An 11,318-nucleotide genomic window follows, 5' to 3' on the forward strand; every position below is an offset into this window, starting at 1 on the left:
TGTGATAGCAGTGACCCATGCACAAGACAAGACTCATGCACGTGTCAAGCCTGGCACTTCATATCGCATAGCTTTTTACAAAAGTATAAAACTTGCCGAGGGTAGAAGTTTAGAGCAACTATATATACAACCAGCATTTACAATCTCAAAGCTCACCATTATAAGAATTTACCTAACCCAAACACGTCATTTGGCTGTATACAAGGCAAAAGAGAGACTTTCCTTTATAACGCCTCCCAGCAGTTACCTAATCCAAAATTCAGCTTGTATATGAAGCTACACAATCTGAAAAAGAAACTATTGAAAAAGACGGAGTGAGCTAAAGCTCAGTGAGTAGTCTTTCCACCAAGTTTCAAAAATACAGCAGAAAATAAATACCTTCAAAATAGTAAATAATAAGTTTTGCAAATATAGTTATAAGATGACATAATATTGCTTAAAAGAACTCAGTACTAGTGTTTTCTAAACATAATGCAATAATTGAAAATTCTTTCTGACATGCATACTAAATAAGTGGCCATGAATCCCAAAAGCAAACTTTTGGAAACAAGATAAACACTGGGAAAACAGAATATAAAAAATTGTGTAAAGTAAGAAAAATACAGTTTTTTTTAAGCTCACAGTCAAATGTCAAAATATCAAACATCAATAAGTTGTTCACATAATTGCAAGAATCTCCTCATAAATCACACTAAAGCTACGAATGTTATAGCACAGTAGCATGGAAATGCATAAGACGCATCATAGAACACATAACCCCTAGAAATGGAATGCATAATTGCATATAACACCGTCGTAGGTTGTTGACCAGATCATAAATACTCAAAATTCTCACATTAGAAATGCCCAAGAGGGCCAAATAACGGTACCTTCACCATATGACAAGCACAAACAGAACACTCCATAGTGGACTTTTTAAGGGTTTTGAAATCATCGAGAATTTTTGCCAACCAATGTGGACTTTAGAGGTGGCTCCAACAGGTTCAAGAATCCAATGTGGACATTAGAGGTGGCTCCAACAGGTTCTAGAGTCTTACATGCCTAAGCACTCGTTATGATCATATAAAACAATTCTGGCTTGAACTCTAAACAACCTCATTAGCCGACTTCATTTGGACTTTGGATGACTTTTCTTAACATCAATACATGAAAGACTTTGTGTCGTTCGTTCGAATATAGCCAGCATGCTAGATGCATATAAATTGACCAATTCGCTATAGTAGTTCAAAAAAAGTAATGAATCATTGACTTAGCTTGCACAAATTCTAGTCTCTTGCTACTTTTCTTTTGCCATCAGCATAGTTCTCTTTGTCAATTCTGTATAATTCGAAGACGTTTACTTGACTTGTTGGATCTTATAAATAGCTTGTTGCACTAATTGCGGTCCAAGAAGTTTTATTTCATCAATATCATCTCAGTGAATAAGATCCATATACCTCCTCTCATAAGAGCTCATAGGATATTGTCTTTATACAAGATTGATAGATATTGTTGTATGCAAAATCAACTAAATATAGGTAGACATTGCTTTTGCTATTTTTTAAATATATTTTTACTTTGGTACATTAAATATAAAAGTCTAGACCCGAACATTAATGATCCATCTTGGTGTAGCTTAAATTTCTAAGTAGCCTCTTCCACGCTATTTTTGATTTTCATCATTTGAGTGTCATTCTATTAGTTTAGTTTTTTATCCTCCAATATAGTCCTTTTAGATGATCAGATAGGCAAAATTACATGCGTTAATACTATTCAACATATCAAATGTCATGTTTTGCCCTTTTCGGAATGATAGTTGATGATCATATTGTAATCTTTCAAAAGTCTGTCATATCTTTAGAGAGAGAGAGAGAGAGAGAGAGAGAGAGAGAGATGTGAGAGGTTGAGGGTGATGGTAGTTTGGAGATAAAAGTTAAAAGGGAAAAATGCTTCCAGCCCCCAAAAGCCAAGTGAACGTGCTTCCCACCCCTAAGACTTGGTCAATGGGTGTTTTACCCCTAAAATTAAAGATTCTGTTCTCTGAGCCCCCAAAACACAAAACCCAAAAGATTAAAATATATGAAGACCATAATACCCTTCTCTCTCTCTTTCTTTTTTTATTAAAATATGATGAGGATTATTTTATTATTTTCGTTTTTTCTCTCTCTTTATCATAATGTACTAAGATGATAGTTGAAATAATTGATGATGATTATTTTATTATTTTTGTTATTTATATTGGGAGATTGTTAAAGTTACGGGTTAATTGTTAATGTTACGAGTTAATTGTTAATGTTACGGGTCAATTGTTAAGGTTATGAATCCTCTCTCTCTCTATCATGATGTTACTTTGATGATATTAAAATGATTGAAGAGGATTATTATTTTATTACTCTCTCTATCATGATGTTACTTTGATGATATTAAAATGATTGAAGAGGATTATTATTTTATTATTTTCTTTTTTTATTCTTTTCGTATTTTTAGAATATTTGTTATTAAGGATAATGGTTGGTTGTAAAGGTTATGCATTGTTTGTTAAGGTTACAGGTTGGTTGATAAGGTTACGGGTTTGTTGTTAAGATTATGGGTTTGTTGTGTAGGTTACGGATTTGTTGTTAAAGTTACGGGTTTAATTGTTAAGGTTACGGGTTTAATTGTTAAGGTTACGTGTTTAATTGTCAAGGTTACGGGTTTAATTGTTACGCTTACGGTTTAATTATTAAGGTTACGGGTTTAATTGTTGAGGTTACGGGTTTAATTGTTACGGTTACGGGTTTAATTGTTAAGGTTACAGTTTTAATTATTAAGATTACGGGTTTAATTGTTAAGGTTACGGTTTAATTGTTAAGGTTACGGTTTAATTATTAATGTTATGGGTTTAATTGTTAAGGTTACGGGTTTAATTGTTAAGGTTACCGGTTTAATTGTTAAGGTTACCGATTTAAGGTTACGGTTTAATCATTAAGGTTACAAGTTTAATTGTTAAGGTTACGAGAGAGAGAGAAGAGATCTATAACCTTAACAATTGACCCGTAACCTTAACAATTAAACCCGTAACCTTAACAATTAACCCGTAACTTTAACAATTAAATACGTAACATTAACAATTAAACCCGTAACCGTAAAAATTAAACACGTAACCGTAATAATTAAACCCGTAACCTTAACAATTAAACCCATAACCTTAACAATTAAACCGTAACCTTAACAATTAAACCGTAACCTTAACAATTAAACTGTAACCGTAACAATTAAACCCGTAACCTTAATAATTAAACACGTAACCTTAACAATTAAACCCGTAACCTTAACAATAAATCCGTAACATACACAACAAACTCATAACCTTAACAACAAACCCGTAACCTTAACAACCAACCCGTAACCTTAACAATCAATGCATAACCTTTATAACCAACCATTATCCTTAACAACGAATATTCTAAAAATACGAAAAGAATAATAAAAAATAATAATAAAATAATAATCCTCTTCAATCATTTCAATACCATCAAAGTAACATCATGATATATATATAGAGAGAGAGGATTCATAACCTTAACAATTGACCCGTAATATTAACAATTAACTCGTAACCTTAACAATTAACCTGTAACTTTAACAATCTCCCAATACAAACAACGAAAATAATAACAAACAAAAATAATAAAATAATCATCATTAATTATTTCAACTATCATCTTAGTACATTATGATAAAGAGAGAGAGAAAACAAAAATAATAAAATAATCCTCATCATATTTTAATAAAAAAAAAGAAAGAGAGAAGGGTATTATGGTCTTCACATATTTTAATCTCTTGGGTTTTGTGTTTTGGGGGCTCAGAGAACAGAATCTTTATTTTTGGGGGTAAAACACCCATTATCAAGTCTTGGGGATGGGAAACATATTTCCTTAGCTTATGGGGGCTGGAAGCATTTTTCCATATATATATATATATATATATATATAAATGAAGAAACCCAAATTGTTGTTTCTAAATGGCGGCACCTTCTTCCCCAAGTTTGTTTCTAAAATATTCGACACTTAGAAATTTCATGGACCCAAGTTCATTTCATGCTGTGTTGTCGGTATTATTTGATTGGATGTATCAGACTGAGATGTTCTTCAAATATGTGGTCTCAATTAGTTAAGTAAATATTTTCTTTTTTGTAAGTTGCAGGAAATATTCTAGTAATAAATGAAAAGACAAATAGTAGTTCTCTTTCATGGCGTGAAATGTTTCAGAATGGAAATGTTTAGGAAGAAGGATTTATGGAGTGCAATGTTGGAACTGTGAGCTCATCAATATTTGGTAAGGATGAATTTTTGGTTCAGATTAAATCTCAATAATTGGATGCCAGAAAAAAGAAGGATTATGATGTATAGTAACTCAATCTGTATCCACGTTTTTAATGAGCAAATTATAAATTATCCATCCATTAGAAAAACCAATATGAAAAAGTAGTTCTCTTTCATCTCTATAAATGAATTTGATTTATCATACACGCAACAAGAATGAATATACTTCATTCACGTTGTTTGAAATAAATTGTTAGGCTTGAACTACTTCACTCAAATGAGTTCACATTACAATCTTAACCCACTACATTACATGATCGACAGATGAAGTCACTAATCATATATTAAGCAGCAAATCAATTGCAGCACTCAAATATCCATTTGATTCGTAGAGCAATTCTTCATGTAATATATAAATGTAAGAATTTACATTTTCTTAATCCATTGGATCTTCATTCAATGCAATCATGTTAAAAACAAGCCGATCACTGACCTTCGATGTAAGCCTCTGAAAATAAGAGATAGATAATACTTTCAGATACCAAGCATGTATTTATAAAAACATCCAGCGGCATGAAAATATTCAACAAATCTCAAATTACACAAGAAAGTCTCCAATAAGACTAAAAGCTAAATCGAACTGACATTAACATTCTCGACACCAATAAAAAAACAGGTCTTCAAGCTAAATAGATAATCCTTCTTCCTTGGCTTGAAAATTGGGTTTCCTGAGGATTGGCAAAGGGGATGTGTCCGTTCTTCACTTGAGAATTGGGTTCAATTGCAAAAAAAAAAATTCAAAGATCGACGAAGGGGATGCATCAGAAATCTTAAAAACAAGAAAATAATCAATACAAAGAAGAAAGAGCTTCAACAAGACTAGGTACCTCCTGATCGAACCTAAGACTGGGAACCTCTTGATCGTCGAAATTGCTCGCGGTGCGTCCATTCTTCACTTGAGAGATAGGATGACGAGGGAGTAGGGGTGAGCACGGTTCGGTCCAAACCGAAAAAACCGACCGAACCGAACCGAAATCAAGAGTTTGGTTCGGTTTTACTTGTGTGGCAGTTCGGGTCGGGTTGAAATCTTTTCAACCCGAAATGACCGAACCGACCGATATACCCATCTGATCCCAGAGTCCGAGAGAGGAGAGACCCGACCCGTGATTTCTTTTCATCACCTAAACGGCTAAACCCTAGATCTCATTCCCAATTTCAGCCGCCACTCCCAGACTCCCAGTCTCCCACTCGATCCTCATCCTCTCCTCTCCTCACTCCTCAGTTCGTCAACTCCGACTCCTCGCCACTTCGACACCGACTCCTCAGTTCGTCAACTCCGTCGCTCAGCAATTCGCCGCTCTCACTCAGTTCGTCAACTCCGCCGCTCAGCAATTCGTTAACTCCTCAGTTCGTCAACTCCGACTCCTCGCCACTTCGACGCCGACTCCTCAGTTCGTCAACTCCGCCGCTCAGCAATTCGCCGCTCTCACTCAGTTCGTCAACTCCGCCGCTCAGCAATTCGCCGCTCTCACTCAGTTCGTCAACTCCGCCGCTCAGCAATTCGTCAACTCCTCAGTTCGTCAACTCCGACTCTCCTCAGTTCCTCAGATCCGCCGCTCGGCACTCCGCAGTCTTCATGGGGACACCCGAGGCCGAAACATCTCCTCCGGATCTATCTCCGGCTTTGGGGATACCCGTCAATCTTCTTCAAAGTGGGGTTTTTCCTCGGAAACCACATAGTATATTTTCAGGAGTTACATCCCGAAAATCACTTTCCGACACCATGCGTTGAAGTTGGATCCGTCAAAGTTCTCTAACTTAAGACAATCCACTTCATGAGTCCTCGCAGGATCCATGGTAGATGAAAATATTGCTTTAAGATTGTTAGCGCCTGAAACTAAATTGTATTTTAAAATTTTTTTAAGTTAGTTGTTGTGCGTTCGTGAAACACTGTGCTTAATGCAATATTTGGTCTACTCCAGTGTAAGGATTCCAAGGCCAAACTGCTTTTATGAATAGCAGTACAGCATAATGGTGTGCACCTACTAAGTACTGTCAAGATCTCCATGATCTAGAAGACCTTTCGGTCAAGGCAATGATCTCCTCGATTTGTTAAACTTTTCGGTTAAAACCTTTCGGTTCAGGGCTATACTTCTTCGGGCACAGGCTAAAACTTGCACGCTTTTAAACTCTGCAATAGCAACACAACAGCTCAACAGATTCAATCTGTTCAAGTTTTTCAACACTTTAGTGTGTTTGCGTCCTCCAAGCCCCAAAAGGGCATTATTTATAGGTCTCTAATGTCAGCTCAACGGTCATCCGCTTCGCAAACGTGAGGCTCGCCCACATGCTGTGAAGCGGCCACAGTGGCGCTACCTAGTCCCGATGCCTCCGTGCGAAGTGCAAAGTGCGCTAAACAAAGTATCACTTAGCGCCTCAGCCCGATTAGCTACAATCCCCAACCCACGGTCCACGGCCCACGAACCACGAGCCCACGGCCTATGAACCACGAGCCCATGGCCCACGACCCACTAATACTTATGAGAGATTAATTGATTTATGTAAGACAACAATTCTCGGCTTGCCTACGGCAAGTCTCAAACTGAGGAAATTTTGAAACACCTAAACTTTACTTTCCACTACGCTACTAAGCATTTCTGAAAAATACCAGTAGTTAGTAAATATATAGTTTGAAAACTTATTTTGGAAAGTGGTTTTGACTAATAAATCCAACATAAACAACTCTTAAGGAATAGAAACCCAAGGATAAAATCTTAGCATAACCAATGATGCAACCTTAGGAAATTAATAGTAGCTGATGCATTAGCAGAAAAGTAGATCATAATACGGTCAACAGTTCACATCCTGATTGACTTTGTTAATCAATGACATTTAAACTCTTAATTTGGATTTTTAACACAAATCTCGGAAACTCTTACAGCACTAAAAAGTAGCCATTTAACATAATGAATTACTAATAACATCGATTTTTTTAATTATAGATGAATATGTTCCTATACATATTAAATGCATCACATGATATACCAGATTACATTATCTTCACTACACGATTCATGAAATAAATTAATTAAGTTGTTTGATATATATTGCAGATTTTGAACTCATTTAATCAATTAAAACCTTCCAATCCATAAAAGAAATAAACCCCCATTTTTCAATAAGTATATACGTCCTTTATTATAAGCTAAGCCATGCACCAAAATCCCTAATTATACTTCTTTCAATTACAATATTTAGCTAATAATGATTTATTATTTTATACTTTACTTACTTTAGTTGCCTGTTAGCTTAACTGGCCCTAATAAAATCCAGCCCAACAAAGAAAATTAAAGACAATGATATGCCCAGCCCAATTTGTCCTGTAAATGGCTTTACAGGCCTGGGTTGGAGAGGTTCCCTAGTTACAGCCTATTTTCCGAAAGGGGTTCTCATATATAATACCCTTATTAAATCATTGAGTTTTGCGAAATTACCCCTCAAATATCAGTATTTCCAAAAGTATTCTCTGATCGTCAGCATCTTTCCTTGGAGAAAAAAAATCCCCCATATCAAAATAGTGCTAAGTATCTGACAAATTAGGGGTAGTTTTGTCCTTCGGCCTTTTAGAATCTCGCAGCCCAGATAAAAAATCATCGTTCCACAACTAGGGGTGAGCACGGTTCGGTTCAAACCGAAAAAACCGACCGAACCGACCCAAAAAAAGCGGTTTTATGAGTAAGACGGTTCGGGTTGGGTTGACAATTTTTCAAACCGACCCGACCCGAACCAACCGAATATATTCCCTTGCCTCAAACCCTACCCGTTTACCCGTTTACCCAAAGACAAAGCAAGTTCGTTACTAAAAAATTACAACGTCAGAGTCTAGTATTTAATCCAAAAGGACAAGTTACTTCACTTAAAAACAGTATACATACATGAGCAAGAATAATAAATTGAAGTGAAGTTAAAAAATAAATACATGCTGGCATAGGGTAATAAGAATATATAAAAGATAAATTGAAGTGAAGTTATACTTGATAAAGTTAGAACCGAACAAACCGAACCGAACCGCACCGAATTTGCAACGGTTCGGTTCGGTTTTGAATTATAGGTGGTTCGGTTCGGTTATTCAAATTTTGGTAAAAACCGACCCGAACCGAACCGTGCTCACCCCTACGAGGGAGGGGCGATGAGCGTTGTACTGAGGGATGGGATGACGAGGGCGCCTACGGTGAGGTTTGGGATGGAGAAGAGATCGGAGGAGTTGAAGGTTTTCTTGGAGGAGCCGGCGCTTGGGGAAGAAGTACCGCTAACGCTTGGGGAAGGAGGGTCGCTGACGCTTGGGGAAGGAGGGTAGTGAGATTGCTTGGGGAAGGAGGACAGCGCATTTTGTGGAATAATTAGGAAAGGGAGATATTAATCAGGAGAGATTTGTGCTTTTTACATCTAGGACCCTCATTTTTATAAATTCCCTCCCTTGAAAATCTGTTACTTCTATAAAGAAATGTCCAGCGAATAAAATCACGTGGCGACAACGTAGGAAATTTCCTACACTGCCAGCTCACCTCCCGTTTTCTCATATATATATATATATATATATATATATATATATATGGAAATGTTTTCCTAAGGTGACACCTTAGATTCCCACCTAAGGACGCGGTCTAAAATCACATCATTCCCTAATTTTTTTTACGATTCGCTCCGTTAAACTTGATCTACACGTTCTTAAACCCAAACACACCAATTTTGGGGTGAACCTGTGGTGTTTTGACCCTTCATCCACTCACCGCAATTTTAACGGTTTCAAACGAATAGAACTTTTTGCACGGCTCAACGAAGGCTCAAAACACGACGGGTTCACCTCAAAATTGATGTGTTTGAGTTTAAGAACGTGTAGATCAAGTTCAACGGAGCGGATCACAAATTATTTTTTAGGAAATGATGTGATTTTAGACCGCGTCCTTAGATGGGAATCTAAGGTGTTACCTTAGGAGAAACATTAGCCCATATATATATATATATTTATATATATATATATATATTTATATATTATAATAACTATATATATATATATATATAATATATATATATAATATAAATATATATATATATAGTATATATATATATATATATATATATATATATATATGTATGTGTGGTGTGTGTGGTCCTGGTGTGTGTGTGTGTGTGCTGTGAAGCTATATATAGACAAGCATTCCGGAACAAAACGAGCTGTTACGCTTTTGTATCTGCAGGCCCAAAGATGCTGGAATGAAGAAATTAAACCCTATTTCTTGTCTAAAAGTCAGCACAACCAATCTTTTACAGCCTTTCCCTTTGCAACAAACCTACCTACATTTTTCCTATCAATCTTCATTGGACTCTTCAATCGAGACATTAGCTTTGAAACAAGCTTTTTAACAGGTGATTCCCCTCTCATGATGCTATGCTTGCCCAACCCACAAACCACCGAGATCTCCAAAGGAATAGGAACCTCTTCTTTAACCCTTAACCTACGCCTGAACTCCTCCATCCACTGCAATAGGATAATGTATGCTGATGCCAAGTGAAAACCATGCAAATCCAACTTTCCTTCTGAATCAGACCACGTCAATTTCTCAAGCAAGACTGATGTGCCAGCCATTTCCTTAACTAGCAAAGCCTCCTCATCATTCAACATTTCGAGTAGGTCATCCATCGAAAGGGGAAGATTCTCTAAATCCTTAACCATCGAAACTACACTAGGACAAGAATTCAATACGGAGTTGCAAGTTCGAACAGAATAACTAATCCCCAACAGCCTCATATTTCTAATCCAAGTAACCATTTCCGCCAAATTTCCATAGTCACCATAACAAGAGAGCACCAAATTCGCACAAACCGTGTCAATTCCAATTTCAGCATTCTCCATTCTCCCAATCACCCTCCTCATCTCCTTAAACGACCCCAACCGTCCATACCCTTGAATCACCACTCTATACTCAAACCCCGATGGCTTAAACCCCAAGTGACCCATTTCATCAAGCACCTTCTCTGCATCCTCAACCATACCCACCCCCAAGTGACCCATTTCATCAAGCACCTTCTCTGCATCCTCAACCATACCCACCAAGCTCAATCCTCTGACCATACACTCAAACACCCTTTTCCCAACAAAACCCGTATCTTTAATCCAACCACAGCATTCCAAAACAAATTCTTTCAATCCTCTACCCGACGCAGCAACAACGAGGTCACAATAGAAATGGGCAATCTCCCTTTGAGAAGATAACCTCAAAACCGATTCAGAAACGAGCTCCCGGGCTTCGAGGGGATGGCCGTCAGATTCGAGCAAGGCGATCACCTCAGCGACGAGCTTGGGGGTCCACTTGAACCAATGGGAAGCGCTGATTCTTCGATAAAACTGCAGAGAAAGCAAGAAATCAAGAAACTAAGAAATGGGTTATGATTGAAATTTGATGGCAAGTTTGAGTACTGGGGGACTTACGGGGAGAGAGAAAGGGGAGGAGAGAGAGAGGAGGAGGGAGAGGGTTCGGAGGGCGGTGGATTTGGAGGAGGAGGAGACGAATCTTCTGATGACGTGGGCCGCGGCGGAGGGATCGCAGGAGGAGGAGAGAGAGGAGAGGAGGCGATCGGAGTGCTTGGAGATTGGCTTGCTTGATTTCTTCTTACTGTTGCGGAGAGCGCAGAGGGGAGGTGGAAATGGGAGGAGTTTGTATGAGACTATGGACGCCATTGCAGCCGAGGGGACTGGAGGGAGAAGGGTTTCAGCTGCGAGGAGACGAAATTGGGCTCTTACGTAGCTCCAAACGGGTTATTTGCACCTTGGTACCCTCAAGTTTACATCTTTTGTAACTTTGGCATCTCAAACTTTCTATTTGACACTTTGATACCTTAACCTACATCTTTTTTTTTTTTTTATACCCAACACTTGTTTTGGACCTTTGATGCCTGATTCGCCCGCCCCGCCCCGCCGCCCCCCTCTTTTTTCTAACTTTGACAAGGGCTAAACAACTTATTTACAGTTTAAAC

The 11,318-nt window shown here is 37.7% G+C and overlaps 1 protein-coding gene and 1 long non-coding RNA gene across 2 annotated transcripts; both read right to left on the bottom strand.

Moving 5' to 3' along the window:
* LOC109850985 lies at positions 4,715 to 5,263 on the bottom strand. Its single transcript, XR_002249637.1, has 2 exons — positions 5,171 to 5,263; positions 4,715 to 5,041 (listed from the first exon to the last, which is right to left on the bottom strand). It is a non-coding gene; the product is annotated as an uncharacterized LOC109850985 (long non-coding RNA).
* On the bottom strand, positions 9,537 to 11,080 carry LOC109850696 (pentatricopeptide repeat-containing protein At2g17033). The gene is made up of 3 exons (XM_020420752.1): positions 10,774 to 11,080; positions 10,369 to 10,689; positions 9,537 to 10,314 (listed from the first exon to the last, which is right to left on the bottom strand). Exons 1-3 carry the CDS (start codon positions 11,020 to 11,022, stop codon positions 9,592 to 9,594), a joined length of 1,293 nt encoding a protein of 430 aa, XP_020276341.1. The 5' UTR covers positions 11,023 to 11,080; the 3' UTR covers positions 9,537 to 9,591.

Source organism: Asparagus officinalis, chromosome 7 (assembly GCF_001876935.1).
Source record: "Asparagus officinalis chromosome 7, Aspof.V1, whole genome shotgun sequence".
Lineage (NCBI taxonomy): Eukaryota > Viridiplantae > Streptophyta > Magnoliopsida > Asparagales > Asparagaceae > Asparagus > Asparagus officinalis.

Coding starts and splice junctions, on each gene's coding strand:
- LOC109850696 (XM_020420752.1), bottom strand. CDS start 11,022: ATGGCGTCCATAGTCTCATACAAACTCCTCCCATTTCCACCTCCCCTC. Junction 10,690..10,773: donor CCTCCCCTTTCTCTCTCCCC/GTAAGTCCCCCA, acceptor CTTTCTCTGCAG/TTTTATCGAAGAATCAGCGC. Junction 10,315..10,368: donor TGGTTGAGGATGCAGAGAAG/GTGCTTGATGAA, acceptor GATGCAGAGAAG/GTGCTTGATGAAATGGGTCA.